This window comes from Mercenaria mercenaria, chromosome 7 (genome assembly GCF_021730395.1).
Source record: "Mercenaria mercenaria strain notata chromosome 7, MADL_Memer_1, whole genome shotgun sequence".
Classification (NCBI taxonomy): Eukaryota; Metazoa; Mollusca; class Bivalvia; order Venerida; family Veneridae; genus Mercenaria; species Mercenaria mercenaria.
Genome location: NC_069367.1, coordinates 70164694 through 70187410, shown reverse-complemented (window position 1 = coordinate 70187410; position 22717 = coordinate 70164694). Strand labels below are relative to the sequence as shown.

Below are 22717 nucleotides of genomic sequence, written 5' to 3'. Positions count from 1 at the left end.
TTACATGTACGACAAAATGATTACATTTTATGTCAGCAATTCTTGCATCTACTAGCTTAATATCATACAATAAAGTTATTAGTAATAAAGTCCAGAACAAACTCATGAGGAAATTAAGTTTTAGTCAGAGCACCGGATATCAAACAATAGAAGATACTTATCTGATGATTGAGCTAGAGCTAGACATAGCATAAAGGAGAAGGTTTTGGGAAGGAAAACAAGGTAAGTAATTTTACCCTCATAATTTTGATTTGGTACAGCTCCAAGTAAATGAAAATAACAATGCGGACACTAGTGCATCTTTTCTGGATTTATACCGCTTCATGTATAATGACATTATCCGTACTTAAGTTCATGGTGATTTAGTTTAAGTTTTAAATGCCCCTCATTTAATGTTAGATAGGAATGTAACCATTGCCTATGTTCACGGTGGGATAACTCTTATTTAAAGCTACAGTCACATATACGGATATGTCCGTGCGTTGAGATACGATGCGGATGGGATTGGTCTGTGAAAAAGCGGACACGGATAAGTACGGAGCAGTACGTCTTAGTACGGGAAAAAATGAGAAACGGAAGGACGTAAATAACTACTGATAGGTATGGCGTACTGCGTTGAACTACGTTTTACTGCGCCTGGCAACTTGCCCAGCGTGATGACGGTGTGCGGTGATTTACGTTGATCTACGCTTAAGTACAGGCAGCCTCGGGAAACTACGCTCAGCTACGGATCAATACAAATTACTACGTTGTATTAGGATCTAGAAACAGGTCGGTAAGTTTCATATAAATAGGCAAAGGGTAGCCAGCGTTTTCATTACGATTATCTTTGACATCATGTCAAACTACGGCAAGTACAAGTCAGTACGGATAACTACGTTTAGTACGTTTAACTACGGATGAATAAGTTTCAACCAAGTTGGACTAAAGTAACGCTCAAATGGCTACGGATCGCTCAAACTTTTGTGCATGTTCAAAAAGTTGGAGAAACTCGTAAGTTTGGGATAAATCTTGAATACGTTTTGACCAAGTGTTGGTACGGATTGATACGGATTACTACTTTGACGTTCGGCTCAAGTTTGGATCAATACGGATTACTACGTTTCTATCCGTGGCTAGACGTAGCTATCCGCGCCGTATGTGTGACTGGGGTGTGACTATTACACTGTCCTGTTACTTCGCATCATGATGGGGTAAAGATGGAGTCTCGGTGAGCATAAATCTCTACCAAGGTTATTCCTTTATTTGATTATTGTGTCCCTTTCTCTAACTGTTAGACTTTGTCTGTGTATTTTCTAAGAATCGGACATTTACACGTCAATATATACACTGCTACAGGGTGATTTCCTTTCTTTGTACTTCTTACATAGTTGGAACATGACTATATATCTCTACTGAGTCTTCTTACCATTGCAAGTCACTGGGTTGATATAACTTTTATTAGTGAACTTCCGTCCGTCTTTCGTGCCCGCGAAATGATGGTTAAGTGACTTCATAACGGTACTTTCTCTTTGATGTCATTCATTCCGTTCTGTTTATGTGACCTTTTTTCTTTTTATGTGACTGATAAAACAATAGAGAGAACAATGGGGGTGTCACATAAATACCGTTTCGTGAGAACTTCCGTCCTTTTGTCCATCCGCCATTCCGTCCGTCCGTCCGCAATTTCGTGTCCGGTCCATAACTCTGTTATTCATCAAGGGATTTTTAGTATCACTTTGCACAAATGCTTTCCATAATGAGACAACCTCTTATCCCTAACTCGAGTGTCAAGGTCACTTTCAGAGGTCAAAGGGTTTTTCCTATCCCTTTCTAGTCTATAACTCTGTCATCAATCAAGGGATATTTATATTACTTGACACAAATGTTTACCATAATGGGACAATGTGTCACGTGAAATACCAAGACCCCTAGTGCAAAGATCAAGTCACACCTGAAGGCCAAAAGTTAACATTGATCTTTTCCTTTCCAGTCTGTTTGTCATATGGATCCAGTAAGTGTATTTTTCTTCAGAATTTCTTCCCTTGATATGATTATTTGTTACATTTTTTTCTTATATTTTCCCACCAATTTTCAAACTGAAATATTAAATTGAAATTAAAAACATTTTATATTTATAGATGTTATGAAATAATCAATCACTGTATATTTTGTATATGCAAATTTTAACATGTGTTATGTTATAACATATTTTAAGTACAGAAGAATATTTTTTATACATCATTGAAAAATATATTAGATAATTATGTTATACTGCAGTAAAGAAAACTAGGGGCCGCATTCAAGTAGGGGACAATACGTACTTCACTTGTTAAGACTGCCCTTTAGAACAGTATAGGTGTTCAGAGTGGCGTTTGGTATGCAACCTCCCCGGTGGTGGTTTTGCCATAAAAGACGAAACCTCCAATGTGTTTCTTTATTTGTTTGTTTTCACTTTGTTTTTTGTTTTTTTCGTGTACAAAATATAATCATGTAGACATCCGCACTTGCACTGTTATAGCGATTTGCAGCCTTGGAACAATTTTGTTTTCAGTACTATTACTATTTTACTATAATATGCGAATTTTGTTTTATTTTATCATTCTATGAAAAAATGTTGTTTTTTATTTATTTGCAACAATTATTGCAGCGCCGTAGCCACACTGAGGCAAACCGAGGCAGTTGCCTCGGTTAAAATTTGAGAGGCAAAAACAAAAGAAGAGTAAAAAGTAGGCCTTTCACACTGATGAAAATTTCAGTTATAAAAGTTCAGAGAAGTATATTAATATCATGAGAATATAACATAATATATCTGCCTCATGACATCATTGAGGCAAGGTGAGGCGGAAATCCTAACAGCCATATTGATAGCCTTGTCCACGCCCCCCCCCCCCCCCCCCCCCCCCCCCCCTCCCCAAAGTTGGCTGAGAAGTGAGCGAACCCAATTGTGTATTATATTTATCAAATTTAAATCCAAAAATGCACCAGAGGTCACTATTTCATACTGAATTTTTCAAAATGTTTTAGGGGGAAAAGCCCCCTGAAAATGAAGGTGAATCCCCTTCCATACCTTAAAATTCAGACCAAAAACGGCACTAGAGGCCACCATTTCATACTTGTAATTCATTTTTTTCCAGGGGGAGAGCCCCCTGACCCCCTAAATTGAGAAGATCCCCCTACAGTACCTCAAATTTTAGACCAAACAATGCACCATAGGCCACCATTTCGTATCTGTATTTCAAAATAAGAGAACCTTCTGACCACCACTAAACTGAAGGGGAATCCCCTCCAATACCTTAAAATTCAGACCAAAAAAATGCACCAGAGGCCACCATTTCATAGTTATCTTTACACCAACATGGACACAGTCCCCCTCCAGTACCTACCCCCTCCCGGGTTATAAACTAATAAACTACTAGTATACTAAACAAGAGGACCATGATGGTCCTGAATCACTCACCTGTCCCCACATGACCCAATTTTCATAAAGATCCATTGAAAAATATGGCCTCTAGAGAGGTCACGAGGTTTTTCTATTATTTAACCTAAAGATCTAGTTTTTAAAGGCATGTGACCCAGTTTCAAAACTGACCTAGATATCATCAAGTTGAACATTCTGACCAATTTTCATGAAGATCTATTGAAAAGTATGGCCTCTAGACAGGTCACAAGGTTTTTCTATTTTTAGACCTACTGACCCAGTTTTTGACCGCACATGACCCAGTTTCGAACTTGACCTAGATATCATCAAGATAACCATTCTGACCAAATTTCATAAAGATCCCATGAAAAATGTGACATCTAGAGTGGTCACAAGCAAAAGTTTACGGACGGACGAACGAACGGACGTCCACGGATGCACGGACGACGGACGCCACGCGATCACAAAAGCTCACCTTGTCACTTTGTGACAGGTGAGCTAAAAAGCATGTTGTATGTCTTACTGATGGTTTCTGATTTTATTGCCTTTCAATTACAAAAATGATTGTATCCGAGACTATATTAGAATAGGATAAATCCCCAATTATCCTTGTTATAAATATATTTTTTCTTAAAATATGAACGTTCTGTGAAATATAGGGCTAAAGGGACGATTTTACTGTGATATAAAACAGTTTGAGAGTGCTTCAGACCGCACCAGAGACGTCCTGGGGAAAAACTCCGGGAGGCATGCCCCCGGATCCCCCTAGGTTGCCTCGGTTAAAATTTGTGTCTGGCTACGGCACTGTATTGATATATATAATATTCATAGCATTATTTCTCGTTCTTTTTACGATTTGTGCCATTTCCAGAGTTCAATACGGCAAATATTCGAGACAATTGCTATGAATGATATCTGTCACATTTTCAGTTTTTTATGAGACTGATAGTATTAGGCAAACCTGGGTAATGAAATGAAACTTTAAATATAAGATATAATCCGCATAGTAATTTTCATTATCTTAAAATACTTTAAACAAAATACCAATGTGTGTTATACCAATGTGTTTTATACACATTGTCCTGTTCATGTATATATACTTAGAGAAACAACATATTCAGGATATAGACTTTTTAAAAAACAATGAATTCACTTAAACATATTATGAGAATATAGAATAATGATGTATACAGTAAATGTCTTAATAATTGTCACAGCAGGCTTAGTAATGAATGGAGATGAAATACAACGTGTTTCCTAAAGGTCCATTCTTCCCGTCTTATACTGTTCTGCACAGTCACTAGATCTACATATTTAACTTTATTTTCCTATTTGACTATATTTTCCTTTTTCCTGGTTTCAGTTGTATAAAAAAAACAACAACAAAAAAAAACAAGACTTTTGTTCAGCAATAAAAGAACGCTACCGGAAGGGGAGTTTGTCATATTTGCTGTCATAAGAACCGTATTTGTTTATATTGAAACTTAACTGAAAAACTGCATAGTTTCTAAATAGCCATATTTAGATAAGTTTTATATAAAAAATATTCTTGTACTTTGAAAGTTAACAAAGGATTTATCTTTGGTGACTAACGGAACGACAAACCGATAAATAAAGGGACAAAATAGTAGAAATAACTGTATATTGCTTTCTATCTGTGTCCCAGATTCCATGGAAAAAATATCTTGTGCTTCTAAAGTTATAACAGAATCAACAATTTTCAATTGACTGATGGATAGATGGACGAGAAGACGGACAAACGGAGAAAATAAAAAAAAATCGTACATGTTTACATTTTGACTTCTTATTTACCAAATGTCATGAAAAAAAGTCATTGCATAATCCAATTTTTTGTCAGAGTTGTGAACAATTTATTGTAATTACGACCAAATTTGTAGCCATAGCAGGAAAATTAAGAACCGGTACGTGCTTATTCTCTATATCATCTCATATCCAAGTACCACTTTTCTAGAAAAAATATATTGTTCTTTAAATCGCATTATCCATCTGTTTGACTGACTGGTGGATGGACAGGTGTGGTAAAACCATATGTCCGCAAGGAGAAACACTGGTTGGAGACTAAAAATAATAGTACAAGGAACACCTGTCTTATATTTATTATAGTTATTATATACGATATTTTACTGCTTATTTGTTGATGAAATACACCAATCTAATGTGAATCAGCACTGCGATAAACGTCTCTCAAACACATATCGCTGATCAAACAGCAGTCACCAAAATCTGACATACATTCCGATCGTAGAACGTCATGTTCATATTTGCCTACCGTTATGTACACTTCGAACCTTTCAAAATATCAGAATGGAAACAGCTACTTAATTGTAGTTTATTAGCAAGTATAAAGTGTAGCCTTTGTGTTTTATACATAATTAATATAATCATTTGAACAACATATCTATTTTCAAGAGAAAAAGAGGAGGAGAGATTTGACAGGAGGTCCAAGGGGGATGATACGCTCACCTATTTGACCTAATTTTGCATAACATGTATGTAATATATGTACTACAAAAAATTTACGTATGTCAGACATAGGCGATCACAACAATTTCTATATATTAGTGTATATGTTGTGTTTGAACGTGTTGCAGAGCTTAAGTATGGTGTTTTCAAAAATTGTGTCATTAGTTAAATTGTTTTAAAATAATCCATGATTTTCTCAAATTTAAACATGCTTGGTCGTAATCGTATATGTCTCTCTGTGTATTTAATTCTGTAGTTTTCAAATATTGGACACAAAAACAAGTAGTGATACCCATCTCCTAATTCTCTGCAGTTTGTAAATACACGTTCGTTAACGGGTAAATTTTGCCATCGCCCTGTTTCAATAGGGAGTCTATGATTCCTCGTCAGAAAAGATAATATTTTTACACCGCTTTAAGGGCAACTTGTCAATTGATATAGCACGTTTAAAATGGGTCTTTATATATATATATATATATATATATATATATATATATATATATATATATATATATATATATATATATATATATATATATATATATATATATATATATTTTAGCGAAAGCACCCCAGTCTCACCATAAATCATATAAGATGGTGTGGACTTTTTAAAGTTAAAGATGTGTTTGTAGTTTTTCAGTTATACCTTTTCGAGAACATCAGTGTTACCATAACCCCAAATTTTGATTCCGTAGAGTAAAATAGGTTTTATGCTTTTTTCAAACAATTTGATCTACAAGTCAAATGGCAAGGCAAGTGATTTCACCTTTTTCAACAATGCAAAATGGCTTTATTAGCTTGTTCAGCAATATGGATTTTTGACTTGTAAAAAGAACCACTTTTATTGAAAAATAACCTAGGTATTTGTAGTTATCAACCGTCTCTAAGGCATTTGTTTAGTAAATACTTTATGTTGCCTTGGTCAGCCTTTACTAAAGTCCATAATTTTAGTTTTGTTAGTATTTGTATTCAATTTCCATTCATCACAATATATTTTAAATATTTATCTAGGGCTATTTGCAGGTCAGTCTCACTGTCACTTAAGATAACTGTATCGTCTGCATATAAGAGTATAAAGAGTTTCAAATATAAATGAGTTTCTTAAATTGATATATTTAAATTTATTCCGATTACACCACTTGCATGCAAATGCTGTTCAAGATCGTTCAAGTATATTGAGAAAAGGAAAGGCGACAATTTTCACCCTGACGCACTCCAATGTGACAATCGAAAAATGATGAAGATCCCTCTGAAGTTAAGACTTCAGATTTTATATTTTGATACAAACTTATTATAACGTTCAGACATTTGCCATTTATATTTTCTTTAATTATTTTTGTCATAGACCTACTCTCCAAACAGAGTCAAAAGCTTGTTTGAAATCCACAAGGCAACAAAAAAGTTTTTTCTTGTTCGACTGAACTATGTCAATGAGACTTTTGAGGATAGAAATAATTGTCAACTGTTGAGTAACGTTTTCGAAATCCTGCTTGAGTTTCATGTATCAGGTTATTTTTGTAAGTCCGTTATTCAAGATACATGTGAAGAGTTTACCAAAACAAGATATCGGGCGATAATTTTCAGGCGATTCTGGACAACCTTTATTTTTATAGATTGGTTTAATATGTCCGATGGTCTAACTTTCTGGAATAATACCGTGATCAAAAACTAGGTTGAATAACTTTTTATATACATGTATCATAGAATGACCTGTATATTTTACATGTTCATAAATAATTTCATCACAACCTGGTGACTTGTTATTTTTTAATGTTTTAACAGCATCTAATATTTCTTTTTCTGTTATCGGGACATTTATTTCCTCATTGTTCTTAACGTTAGCGGTTTCTGGCGTATTTTCGTCCCAACAATCCTGTTTTTTTCAAACAATTAAATCATTGCTTTAATACTGTGGAAAGTTCAATGTCTACAGTCATGAAATCTCCAAAATATCACATTACGCGGTTACCCAAGCTTTTGAAATTGCAGATAATGGAAGAACATTACTTCAGAGCTGTTAAAATGTATACATAGTACCCTTTCGTTATTAAATATTAAGATAGAGGCAACATAATGTGTAACGCCAGTGCGTGTGCAGATGATATTACATTGAACTCGAACTTAAAGTGTGAAACAGAAGCCTTGATTAGTATGGCAGAGGATTTTTCAAACCTAGAACGTTATGTGCTCCAACCAAAGAAAACAGAAGCTCTGAAAGTAGTGCCGAATTCAAGAAAAACTTACAGTCCTGACACATACTTTATATATGACAAACCTGTGACAAATTCACACTCAAGTACACATCTTGGGCTCAAAAGATCAACACTTGTTCAAAATACTGCGGAAACAAATGTCGACCAGAATATACAGAAAGCACGAAGAACTGTTTATAGCTTCATGTCAGCGGGACTGCATGGTACGGGGGGCGGGGGGGGGGGGGGGGGGGGTTAGATGTCCAAACAGCACTCCACATTGTTGAGACTTATGTATACTTATGTATTATCAATTCTTCTATACGGGTTAGAAATCATCCTTCCGAACAAAGGACTTTTGAATAAACTTGAAATATATCAAAAAAGACTTCTTAAACAGCTATTAACACTTCCGAATAATACTTCTGATGTAGCAGTATATACTATAACGGGCTTTCTACCTGTAGAAGCATACATCGATAAAAGAGCGCTTGTACTGTTCAATAACATTTGTCTACAACCCGAAAAAGCAGTAGAAAAGAGAGTGGCACGCCGACAGTTAACAGTGAAATTTCCGTCCAGCGCCAGTTGGTTCATAGCTGTGAAGCGACTATTCTGGAAATATGACCTGCAGGATCCCGAAGAGTTGCTAGATAAACCTTTGAAAAAAAAGAACTTTGGAAGAAAACAGTTAATGACTCTATTAACACTTATTGGGCAAATGAAATTAAGAGAAATAGTGTTAACTTAAAAACTCTTGGAAATCTGAACGTTGAAATTGTGAAACCAAAAAAAAACTACATCCGCTAGTTCAAATGAAGCCAACTTCTTCACGAGATGCAAACAGACTTATTGTAAAATCAAAGTTTATGTGTGGAATGTACACCCTTCAGTCCGTAAGAGCTGCATTTAATAAAAATGAGATAGATAAAACATGCAAATTGTGCAACCTGGAAGACGAAACAATGGAACACTTTATCTTGCGCTGTGAAATACTTTCTCCTATGCGAGACCCCATTCTACTGGACTTAGTACATGAACCGAAAATGATAAATTTTGCATTCTGGGATCAACTCCAACCGAAAGAACAAGTGCAAATTATAATAGACTGTACCCACCTGTGTCAAAGACTCAGTATCAAATACTCAAGGCTGTTTGTATTAGGAAAAGTCGAATTTCAATGTAGAAGGCTGCTCTTTAATTTACACACAGAAAGATATAGGTACTTAACTGCAGTTAAAAAATCAGAGAACTTTAAAGTGCACAAAACGGCGACGGCCACCAATATATAATAAGTTTCCAGTGAATAATAGAACAGTCCATAATTCAGAAATTGTAAACTGTTTGTGACGTGCTCAGAACACGGTTTGTCTACAGAGGCAGAGAAGACTTGGATAACGATAACGATGCCGCTGGATTTGTCTCAGACAGAGATATCGGTTGCTGACCTTGACATTGAGATTGCAAGTCCGGTTAAAGACCTTTTCAGTCACACCTTGCGCTAATTCAACATGTTACAGAAATGTTTGAATATTACAATGCGGTTTGACCAGGAGTGTAGAGTGTGGAAGTAAAGCAATAGACTGATTTACCTAATCTAATCAACACCTATTGAGCTTAAACTCTTTCTTTTTTTGTTTCAGATTTTCACATCAAGGAAATGAATTGTGGCAAAACTTTTCAATAAAACTGTCCAAAATCAAGAAAGAATTATGAGCACATTCAAACTGTTTTTAATTCTGTCAAAACGATTATGACCGAAATAATTGCTGTTGAAACTCTGAGGCTGTTTGTTTCGAAATGGAGAAAAGGGAAGTATCTCGCTATAAGAATAAGACGACGATTCCTATCCGGCAATTAACTGAAAAATAGAAATAGCGCTGACTACAAAAGGGATCCATATTTTCCATTTCACGGTCAGCTTTTGGTTAAATTGGTGTTTAAAACCTGTTCACTGATTGAACATTTATTATTATTATTATAATGAGGGGGATATTTTATTCCAATAATGCATATTAATTTAGAAACAATCTCTACGGTTTTTTTCAAAGACTACATTAACATATTAAAACGTGAAACTACTTTTATTGTTAGTCAATCAGCTGCCTCGTTAGGGTATTAGTATGTACAAATACAATTCATTCTAAGTAGTCTTAACAATAGTTTAGTTATTATTGTAAATATAGAAAAAATATTCGATTTAATTGCATTTTTGGAGCCGATTAAAATCTGTATAACGCGTCAGTATTAGGGCGACCTTGGACAAAACGAAACAGAAAGGTCGAATTACTTTCATTTTGGAATCACAAATAAACTAAGAGCTGATGTAACTTTCAACTTTTATTATTCTTATAACAAAACGTATATTTACAGCTGTAGATACAACAACAAAAACCTTAATTTACAAAGTTTTAAAAGTATTAATTACGGTGCTATTATAACACAAAGAAATATACTCAGTACTCAATATGCGAATGGAAAAAAAGTTGATAAAAGATGGTCTACATGTAAAATTCTTGTTACAGAAAAAAATCTTAACTAAATGCATGTCTCTCTTTTATTCTGTAACTTTTATTCGGTATCATTTTTTGTTAGATTTGTTAAAGAATAAAAAATGTTTTTACTTGAGGCGGAGGGAAGTCCAGCGTACTGTCTTACTTCATAAGTAACATAATTATAGTAATACCGGTATATGTAATCAGTGTATCGTGATGTATCACAACATAATCAGTAAATTAGTATTGAAAATAAGACGACTAATAAAAGGGGTTTCATACTATTAACGTCTTTTGTCCTTTTTGGTTTGATGTATATCTGTCGTTAATTTGTTGTAGTTATGTCTTTTGGGGGATCACACCGTCCTTTTGTATTAATTAAGTAAAACACCACAGGAATTTCATAAATGAGCCGCGCCATGAGAAAACAAACATAGTGGCTTTGCGACCGGCATGGATCCAGACCAGCCTGCGCATCCGCGCAGTCTGGTCAAGATCCATGCTAGTCGCTAACGGTTTACCTTATTGGAATAGGCTTTAAAAGAGAACAGCATGGATTCTGACTAGACAGCGCGGATGCGTAGGCTGGTCTTGTTCCATGCTGGTCGCAAATGCACTATGTTGGTTTTCTCATGGCGCGGCTCAAATAGCTATTTTATTTTTAGATAACTCAGACTGTGCACATAAAGTATAAAATAACCATATCAATATTTATCTTTATTGTAAGTGAGTCGACCGTTTTGCATTTTGCTATGATTGATTGCCCACCCGAAGTAAAACAATCGAAAACCTTTTCTGTTCATGTGAGTGGGTATTTGTTTTTCTTGAAAATGTAAGCTTTGATGCAGTCGTACTGATGAACTACTCATCAATTTGGCATGACCTTAATAAATAATAATGCATGTACCTATCTAAAGGGACGGTTTCTGTTATTAAAAGATCCTTAAAACGTTTTATTTTAATATAGGAATCAAGAGAAACATAAGGAAGCACGAAGCAGAGTAACAATAAAGAGAGAAGAAAATGAATTGGGCCTTTATTTTTGTATTGCTACACTTTTGGATTACATCCTCTCAGCAGATGACATACTTTAGACGTTCCGCTGATACCGAGATAACCAATGGATATTTCTGGAACAAGACACAGGAGAGAGACGGAAAAGATCAAAAGGATTTCAAAGATCAACTGTTCAGAAAGAAAAATGTGTACTGTAAAACAGTGAAGATAGACAGTTACACTGTCCTAAATTGCAGTCATCATAATCTAACTTATATCCCAAGGATTGGTTTTAAGATCGACCGTCTTGTCTTTGGTTATAATAACTTAAAAAACGTCACATCACACACATTCGAAAATATAAGTTTCCCTGAATACCTTATTACATTAGAACTTGATTACGATAATATAGAAAACATTTCCACAGAGGCGGTCGACATATTCACAAATCTGAACAGCTTGCAAATCTCTGGCAATCCATTTAAATTTGATAACTTGAAAATGTTTCTGGGAGCAATAACAAAATTAAGAAGTCTAAGGACGCTGACATTAAATGCTTTACAGAAATTTGCAGTTAAAAAAGATCTGTTTTCAATGATGGAAGGAACTACTATTACTTCCCTGAGTCTGCGATACAATAAAATGAACTCGTTTTCAATGGAAATGTTTACTATCTTCAGTCGTCTGACCAAATTAAACTTGTCATTTAATGATATTTTTTATCTAAGATTGTGGAATTTGCCAAGCCTTCAAGCTTTATATTTATCAGATAACAACTTACGTAAATTTCCACAATTTTGCACCACCACAAACAAAAACGAATCTTACTTTCCTAGTCTAAGGTTTCTAAACATCGGCCAAAATGAAATATCTAAACTTACCAGAAGCAATTTAAATTGCATAGCTGGACTTCACAACTTATCAATAAGCTCGAACTACATAAGCGTTATTCCAAACAACTTACTCGTGAATACAACCATTTCCGATCTTAATTTAAATAATCAAAATGTCCGCAAATTCAAAATTGAACGCTACGCTTTCAGATCAAATTCGCTGCTGAATTTGTATATAGGGTACAATGCAAATGTTGATGACGTATTTGAAAGTCTTGACACATTTGAATACTGTTCATATTTATTACGTTTAGGTATAAGCAACATCAAAATGACGTCATCGACAAGTGAAGTAGTATATACTCTTTTTGCACCATTAAAGAAACTGTTATATTTTAATTGCTATGCATGTGAAATAAATCAGGATCCAAAGTTCTTTCTTGCAAACAAACCGAATTTAATAACAGCTGACATGTCTGGCAGCTTGATTCAAACATTGACCAGCGAATCGTTTAAACAAAACCTAGCGCTAAAGAAGCTTAGGCTTCAGTTCAATAAACTTGTACATCTACCAGCATCAGCACTGCCTGTCAAACTATTAAAACAACTCGAAATCATTGATTTAAGTAACAATCCCTTTACGTGTGACTGTAACTTACAGTGGTTTATTGACTGGCTGAATGTACCAGAAAATAAGAAAAAGATCAGTACACACCATTGGAACTACAACTGTGCAAACCCTGAAAAATGGATGAACAAGCCTCTAGCTGAAGTAACATTTTCCTACAGAGAATGTCATCCCTGGAATCTTTGGATTTGGGTTGGGATCGTAGTAGGACCATGCCTGTTAGTTGCTGCTATCACGGGATTAGTTGTTTACAGGAATAGATGGAATATAAAACATTATATATATTTACTGAGGAAAAAGAAACAGTACCATTTAATCCAGGGAGATAACTATCAATATGATGCTTTTGTTGGATATGAGGCAAACGATTCTGTCTGGGTAAGACGCCGATTAATTCCAGTCCTAGAGGCTGAAGAAGGGCTGAAATTGTGTATCCACGAGCGCGACTTCCAAGCTGGTGTCTTTATTAATGATAACATTGTCCAAAACATCAATGCTAGTCAAAAGGTTATCCTTATTCTGACAAATGCCTTTGCACAAAGTGGTTGGTGCATGTTTGAATTGAAGGTTGCACATTCGAAGCAAATTGAGGAGGAAACAGAGGTATTGGTCATTCTCCTGGAGAAAATAGATGCTAGGAACATTAACCATTCTTTAAAGGTGAGACTTTTATTCTGAAAATTCTGAAAGTTTTTCGGTCTGAAACGGATATGCCTTACAATGAGTAAATTGTATGTTTTGCATTTTCTTTTAATTGTTATCTAACTGGAATTAATCAGTCTCACCAATTCTTTATACACTGAAAGAACATGCTCACCGGGTTTCAAAACTGAAAGTTCTCACTTCAAGCTTACAATGTAAAATAATCTAATACTGAACAAATATATTCATATTCCTGGACGTGTTCCAATATTTGCTGCCGTTCTTCCTTTACACGTTCCTTTACACGGCAGATGTTTTCTGTATAATAGAATATGCTAATTCAAACTAAACAGTTAAAATATAGTTGACTTTATTAACTGAGAAGCCATAGTAATTTATAAGACTTCTACCTGATCGAACAGATAATTATATTGTTCTTGTTTCTACCCTTTTAAGGTACTGATGGACACGACCACATATATTGAATGGACAGAAGATGTGGCTGGTCAGCAATTATTTTGGACAAAATTGAAAGACGCTATGAAAAAATGAGAACAATTTTACACAACTATATTTAAATGATGTATAACCGGTTTCAGATATTCTCCTGTCAATCATTAATTCTTTGATAGTGGACCCTTAATGACAGTCGGTAATTTACTATAAGATTCTTTCGCTGGTTGTAGATGCAGATGAGAATTTTCGGCCTTGAGTTACCGCATAACAGTTACCCGAGAGCCGGATATTCCCATCTGCACCTATAACCAGTGACATAATATATTTCTGGCATACAGATGTCAAGAAATAACAATAAAAATAAAATCAATCGAACGGCTTTCTTTTTAGAACTATTTCTTATAGCAGCGTATTTAAACAAAGCGCGTTAAACCAACGTCCGTAAACAGGAAAGACGTCATGACATTTCAAACACAAATAACAATGTTTAGTTCCGGTTTTGTTTTATCAGTTGCAGCGTAACGTTATGCATTTTTGATAAAGTAACGTGTTTTGATTCGAGAAATATACTATCAGGAACAAAGAGAAACTGTCGAGGTACTGCATTTTTATTCCTTTTTTTTTAAATATAAATTAGTACATAAATCTTTGACATATATGTAGTTCGTAATACGTCATTTAAAGCACGAGAGTCATCTTACACACCGGTGTGTAAGACAGATTTTTCCAGCATCGGTAAAAGTACCGGAAAATTCTTGTCTGGTATGCAAGAAGTTCAATTACGTTTTCTTCCTATGTGATTTCGGCATTGTCCGGTTGTCATGGCTGATCACTACCAAATAGAATGTAAGCCTCACAAGTAGTCCAAATATAAATAGTACTAATCTTTTTTCCTTTCCTAGTGCATTTTCTCGGCAGCAACGTGCTTACTTTTACCCTACCGCGTTTCAGTATGTATCACTTTGCATTCTTTTGAAATCGGCATGTTCCTATCGCATGACAGGTAAAAATGGCGGCGTAAGAATTTAATGCCTCGAAAAGAGAAATTGAAAGAAGCGAAAAGTAGTAAATTCAGCGGGTTGTATTTAACGAACTGTACTTTTCTTATATAAAAGTTAACACCCCCTTTTCTTTTTCTTTTTCTAAAGTAGCGACCTAGTTCTTTATGGGAATATAAGTCTCAGAAAATCTGATATGTTAGAAAATGTCGAAAAACCGTTATGAAGTAAGTTGATTTTATATGAAATAAAGAACAGCTGGATTTAGTGGTGTTCAGCCTCATCGAAACCATTGTTTGCATGACCTATTTTTACGGCGGAAGAATACCGAAATACAAAATCGAAAGGAGTGTCGAATGCCACTACGGATCCACTACTGAAATATAACATTTAATTACAAATTACACCCGGAACAACTGATACGTATTAGACCTTCCTGATTACACTAACAGCAGAAATTTGTGATACTATGTGAATTTTTAATTATAATATTTGTGGTTATATACAGTATGTTTAAATTATAACCGACGGACAACTTTACTGCTAAGCCTGTAATAAAATAAATGTCGCAACAGTTATTTTCAGATATTTTAATGAGGTACCACAAAATAACGGTATTCTTTTGTATTTCCATGATATGGTAATTATACATGCTTTGCATTAAGAAAATGAGAAATATCAAGTATCTAGTTACAAACTGACAGTGGCATATAGAAGGCCAAAACAATGTGTTTAATGTCTGAATATATAATTGTTAAATTAATGTAGTAGTATGCACAGTACTTGATGATGTTTTAAGGTGAGTTTAGAACACACTTCGTTTGTACAGTGTAAATAGTTATTATTCTATGTTTATAAAACTATACTGAAAGGAGAATGACTAAATAAGTTTGCAGATGAAGTTGTAAAAACACATTAATTCAGGGAGGGCATAAATTGCCCGCCTATCGTTTTGTAGAATAGTGTATTATACCGGTATTATCAGAATGATTTGCACGGCGTTCATGTTGAAGGAAAAAGTAGGTCACTAGGTCGCGGTGGGTCTTTACTTTTTTCACAGGAACAGATACTGTAGGCCCTTATCTTTTCTCAATAATAGTGCATTTAGTCTTCGAAGTAAAAACAATTAGAATAATAAGCTAGATATTTTGTATTCATTCACGAAATCGGAGTTTTACACTTTTTATTGCATTCAGAATTGTGTTTGGTATGTTCAGAATGTGGATCGGAAATTTAAATCGATGTGGATTCCGACTTGAAGATCGAGCCACCTTAAAATTTGGAAAGCCACACCGAATGTCTGTAAAAATTATTGTAATTTTAATCAAATCTTTACTTTTAGTGATTTTTATTTAAATACCAATTATGTTGAATATATGAAAAGGTTGTATCATTTACCGTGTATATATATATATATGAACAATTTTGTTTTGCAGATATATTTATTTTTATATAATTCCCCATGTACAAAACGACACTGGTTACAAGACTTCTAGTGTTTCATGTATAAACTAATCTGATGTCCACCCCGTTAAAAACTATTTTTGAATCTATTAAGGCCTCAACAGATGGTAGGTTCTAGTTGTACAACACTAATTATCTCAAAGATGTACAATTTTAAAATTGTACATTTTTCACATACAGACAGTATTTCACTCCCATATAAATCACAGAGATTTACCTAGTAAACACAGTGCATCAGGTACTGAAAAGAATGTAACCATTAATAATAAAAACTAATATTCACCTTTTTTTATTTGCTTTATGTACATTCCTCCAAGTAACTCTGTATATTTTCATTCTCATGAAGTAGGATTTTTTGAACTTCTTGAAACAAATGTCAGAAAATACTCTAGTATGGGTTCCGTTGGCATAATGGGAGACTTGAACTCGCGATGCGGAGATAAATGTGACATTTTAGAGTCTCCGGACATTTATGAACGCTATATACACACCGTTGATAATGAATTACCCGCTTATGACCTTGATACGTTACCGGTGAGAAGTTCTCTCGATAAAACTGTTAATTCATCGGGTATTAAGCTAATAGATCTATGCTTGTGCTCTGATCTAAAAATTGTTAACGGTAGACTTGGTCAGGATTACGGAGTTGGTAATTTTACCTATATGTCAACTACCGGTAACAGTGTTATAGATTACGCATTGATGTCGTATCGATTATTTCCCATTATAAGTAATTTTGTAGTACATGATATGTTTTCATTTTCTTCACATGCACCTATACAAATTGATTTGTACTGTTACCGCAAAAAGCATGAAAACAGTATTGAGTCTGTGACTGTAAAAAAAAATTAAAGTGGGATAATAGTCTTAATGACTCTTTTAGAGAATATATAACTTCTGATTTGCCAAATATTGAAATGATTGTAAATAATGTTATTGAAAATAATTTAAGCATAGATAGTGGTATTGATTTTATATCTAACATATTGTACAAAAATGCATATGATACTTATGGTGTTACGAAAGTTATTAGAACTTATAAATATAGAAGAAAATATAAAAGTGAATGGTTTGACCAGAATTGCGAGCAAGCAAGAAATAACTTTGTGAATGCAAATAGATTATATGCAAATAGTAGATCTATGTTAAATAGAGAAAATTTAGTTACAAATAGACGTTTATATAGACTAGCCAAAAGGCGGGCTAAGACAAAATTTCATCTAGCCCAGAAAAACAAAATGCATAATTTATCAAAACATTCTCCAAAATTATTTTGGAATGAAATAAGAAAATTTAAGAATAAGGACTCTAAATGTAAAATCCCTAAAGATGCACTTTTCAGCCATTTAAAGAACTTATTTAATGATGAAGATGTATTTGTTGACGATGATGTTGAGCAATTTATAAACAGAGATGACTTAGTTTATAATCAAGTTGAAATGCTTGACTCAGAAATTACAACAGCTGAGGTGTCTAAAGCTATTTCTTCTCTAAATAGAAACAAAAGTGGAGGCTATGATCTACTTTTACCTGAGATATTTATTGAAAGCAATAATTTATTATCACCAACTTTGTGTAGACTTTTTAATCATATTTTTACTAGTGGTATTTATCCGATTTCATGGACTAAAGCAATTATAGTCCCAGTTCCTAAGAAGGGAGATCCTAGAGATGCAAATAATTATAGAGGAATATCTCTGACAAGTATTTTCTCAAAAATATTTCCGATAATCCTTGATAATAGATAACGTCAGTGGTCTGATATGAATGATACACTTACAGATAACCAATTTGGGTTTAGAAAAGGTAAAAGCACCGTTGACTGAATTCAGTACTTAACTCTATTATTGATAGGGTTGTTAAGAGAGAAAAAAAGAAGTTGTACACCGAATTATGTCATAACCAGAAACGATGAACTAATATTTAATGATTTATTAGAGCTTCAGACACATATAAATGTATTTACAATCAATTAATGTTTTAACTAATTAATTATTTAGAAATTCCCTTCAAGTTATTCTAAACAATATATAAATGATCAGATAGACAATTTACAATTAACTCATCAAGTGACCTCTTACTACAGGAACACTATTTGAATACAACAAAATACGCTTGCATGAATATTAACAATAAATAGCAAGCATAACACAGCAATATCAAACATGCAAATTTCAAAAGATAACTGCATAATCTGCTGTATCACAACAATGAAACATGTATACTAATATATATTAAATATATGTATAATAATCAATAAAACTGAAATTTTCAGTTTTTATGTATATAAACACAAATGTATAACAAAATTCAACCTTTCACATAATAAATAAGCGAATTCAAATGAAAAGTATTATATATGGGTGGGTGGGAGTGGCAATTTTCAAAAGAACATCTTTCTCGTTATGTGTCTGACAAAACTGTGCTGAAAGGCGCGAAAGTATATTCTTTTATTAACCACAGCGTAGGAATACAAATATGACCTGTGACCTAACTGAGTGTATAAAATAACCTATGACCTAAGAGAGGAGAATAACAGATAACCAATCAAAAAGGGTGTTATATTTCCATAATTAAAAGATTTTGATAGTAAACAAAATGTTCTAAATTATGTCATAACCAGAAACGATGAACTAATATTTAATGATTTATTAGAGCTTCAGACACATATAAATGTATTTACAATCAATTAATGTTTTAACTAATTAATTATTTAGAAATTCCCTTCAAGTTATTCTAAACAATATATAAATGATCAGATAGACAATTTACAATTAACTCATCAAGTGACCTCTTACTACAGGAACACTATTTGAATACAACAAAATACGCCAACTCCCAGCCAAACAAAAAACAAGCAAACAAATAAAGGAAGAAAGCTAATTTGAAGGTAGCAATAAGCAACTTATAAATGTAAACTGTTAAGCTTAAATGTAAAGCAAATGTAAACTGGTAAGCTTAAATGTAAAGCAAATGTAAACTGGTAAGCTTAAATGTAAAGCAAAAGGCAAAGCAGTCAAATATGCCAATGCAAAATAATCTGCTATAACATAAATGTAAAGCAATCTGAAAGCAAACAATGGTAACAACAAACAAGCAATCAACTATATCCACACTTACAGTTTTTGTCGTACTGTGAATAAACTGCAAAGGATAAATTTCACAGTAATATCAAATGTCACATAATAATACATATCAAGCACATTTACAAATATATGTATAATGTATAAAATAATATGAATGAATGAATGCAGAGATGTTAGAATGAAAACCTAAGTAAGGACAAGAGTAACGTGAGGATACCATTACTACAAGTCCTAAAACCCTCCTTTAAGAGGGGGAAAAGCCCATAAGTGAAATAGTGTTACTATCACTATATGAGTGTAAAAGACCAAAGGAATGTGTTCTCCCTTTAAGGTCTCCAATACAGTTTTGTATTAATCCTACTCAATAGTCCAACATCACTACATTCATTCATATGTCAACGTTAACCGTGATTCCATCACTATATATATATAGTTATAATTTTCAGTGGTTGAAATATACAGGTTTTGTAAAATTACCAATTGTAAATTTAATTATTGTGTATTGTGTCAACAACATGTGTTCACAGTGAATTGTGAACTTAAATTTACCAAGATATGACTATATTTGTACCACCTGTTGATCTTTGGTAACATTATTTTACATAGCAAATTTTCCTTTAAGTAAATGTGATATTGTATGAATGAAAAATTTCTTTAATAGACGCGTACCTTCACAGTTTAAATGTAATCCTCCATCCCTTACTGCGTACAAGTCTGAAACTGGTTTACCTCGATAGAAAAAAGGCCGATATGAATGAATGAACTGACAATTGCGTTCTTTGCATTTAGCTTCCAACCGTTTGTTTACAAGTTTAACCTTTTCGTTCGTTAATGTATAATCTATCGGTCGAGGCAAAATACTGGAGATGACTATATGCGTAGAAGAAATGGATCTGATCAAAGTAATTAGGTTATTGAAATAACTCAAAATCTGATCTACTGACAATTTATCATGTGAATTGATATCGTTGGTTCCAATATGTATAATTGTAAAAGGTTTTTCAACTAAATAATGTTCACGTTGTATCTTGGCTGTAATTCTAACCAGATTACTTCCAGGGAATGCATGAACCTTCGTGTACCAAATACCATCTACATTCTTGGCTATGGAGTCAGATATTATGTGAACTCGTATATCTGTAATGAAAAAACTTCAACCTGTATCTTGGACAGTATCAAACATACGTGACAAAATGGCTATCTTATCGGACCAATTTAGTTCTAAATATGATTTATAGGCGTCGGACTTCCAGTCACCCAAGAGTTGAATATGTTCTGGTGGAATATTTGACCTGTGCGCTAGGGTAGTGAAACCGCGTCTAAAAGAATGACTTGAAAAGAGCTTAGGATGTAAACCTATTGAACCGATGCATTCCCTTAACTTTTTCTGGAACTTATGGTATGTAATATAAGAGCCATTAGGAAGAGAAAATAAGATATGGTTATGTCTATGTAATTTTAATGTCTGGAGTTGTTCATATGCTACTACTGGACATAATCTTGAATCTTTAAGTCTTAATAAAGGACTAATAACCTCTCTTTCTCCAAACTGAATAGTTTTTGACCAGTTTGAATGAACCAGGATATAATTTCCGAAATATTGTACGCTTTTAGTGCTTAAATAATGACCTTTTCTTATGTCAGAAGAACTAGAAGGAACCAAGTTTGATTTCCTGGCAACGAGAAAAAATGCGAATAAAAATAAACACCAGTAGACCGTATTTTCTGGAAATGAAAAGTCTAAATTATCATGTATTTGTAATAAAATTTCTAAAGTAATAGGTTCAGCTCGTTTGACTGATCTTGGATTCAATCTTTGTATTCCTTTAAGTGAAAGATTAATCAAGTATGAATTAATATGATCAATATTATATCCTAAACACAAATGTAAAGTTTTGACACCACAGATGTAATTTCTAATACTGTCAACAGATACGAACGTTCTACTAAGAAATTGTGCATACATTTGTAAGGTTGACGTTGACGCTGGTAAAAAGCATAGTTTAAAATATAAACAGAATAAAATAAAGCTTTCCCACTGAATACGTAAGTTTTTGTTTGTCCCTTCTGCAAAGGCTGACCGAGTGGAGTGTCTAAGTTCTTGTTTCAATACCTTAAACTCTGAACCTGAAACAAGAATTACCAATCATGAAGAAATCTAAAGTGACTCTCCTTGACTGTGACATCTACAAGGGAAGAGACTTGAGGAACCCGACTATAAAATTCTGCAGCATATCGAGAATCAAGATGCCACCTGCTTAAACAATCTGACAGACGATTTTCACTACTAGTAAGATGTGACACTCTTATCTGGAATTCTTGTATTGAAGCAATGAAGCAAATCTCTCTCAAACATTGTTGTAGGAAAGTGTTTCTTGCCTTACCTGTATTTATGACAATACAAACAGCTAGATTATCACAGAAAATGTTAACCTTTTTTCTGCGTAACTCAGCTCCCCATAATTTCAAAGAGACCATAACTGTCAACATCTCTAGACTTGTGATACTTAGGTTCTTGTCTAAAATGAATCCGGGAAAAGTGCTGTGGAAAAATTTATTATCACAAATACCTCCACAACCTGTCAAACAACTATCAGAACTGAAAACGCTGTCTGTGTTTGACCAGCCCAGATAGCAGACATGCGTTGGCCCAACGTTGGGCCAACGGCAGACTCTTCGTTGGCCCAACGAAGATTTCCGATGTTGGCCCAACGCCATTTTGCTAATTGGCGCAACGTTGGCCCAACGGTTGGTACACCGTTGGCCCAACGACTGGTATCCTACACTTATCGTTGGCCCTCCATTGGGCCAACAACTGATATCCTACACTCATCGTTGGCCCTCCATTGGACCAACAACTGATATCCTACACTCATCGTTGGCCCTCCATTGGGCCAACAGCATTTTTTCGTCTATCACGGTTGGTCCAACGTTGGGCCAACTCTGTTTCTTTGTTGGCCAAAGATGGATGCCAGCGCTATCCCAACGATTACGAAATTGAAAAAAAAGACTAAAACTAGCATTGTTTAATACATGTTTT

The 22717-nt window shown here is 34.1% G+C and overlaps 1 protein-coding gene across 3 annotated transcripts; it reads left to right on the top strand.

The window, feature by feature from the left end:
• The first annotated feature begins 97 nt into the window (after window positions 1–97).
• On the top strand, window positions 98–18502 carry LOC123553964 (toll-like receptor 4). 3 transcript variants are annotated; one of them, XM_045343746.2, is made up of 3 exons: window positions 98–222; window positions 11542–13691; window positions 14130–18502. In XM_045343746.2, the coding sequence occupies exons 2-3, from the start codon at window positions 11598–11600 to the stop codon at window positions 14223–14225; spliced, it is 2190 nt and encodes a 729-aa protein (XP_045199681.2). In that variant the 5' UTR covers window positions 98–222; window positions 11542–11597; the 3' UTR covers window positions 14226–18502. The 3 variants fall into 3 exon arrangements, with proteins under 3 accessions (XP_045199681.2, XP_045199682.2, XP_045199683.2); XM_045343747.2 differs by lacking the exon at window positions 98–222 and adding an exon at window positions 266–775; XM_045343748.2 differs by lacking the exon at window positions 98–222 and adding an exon at window positions 9040–9995.
• The last annotated feature ends 4215 nt before the right edge of the window (window positions 18503–22717 follow it).

Bases quoted from the DNA above. Each gene is read 5' to 3' on its own strand.
- LOC123553964 (XM_045343746.2), top strand. From the start codon at position 11,598: ATGAATTGGGCCTTTATTTTTGTATTGCTACACTTTTGGATTACATCC. The intron at 13,692-14,129 runs GTGAGACTTTTA...TACCCTTTTAAG, and splicing joins ACATTAACCATTCTTTAAAG to GTACTGATGGACACGACCAC.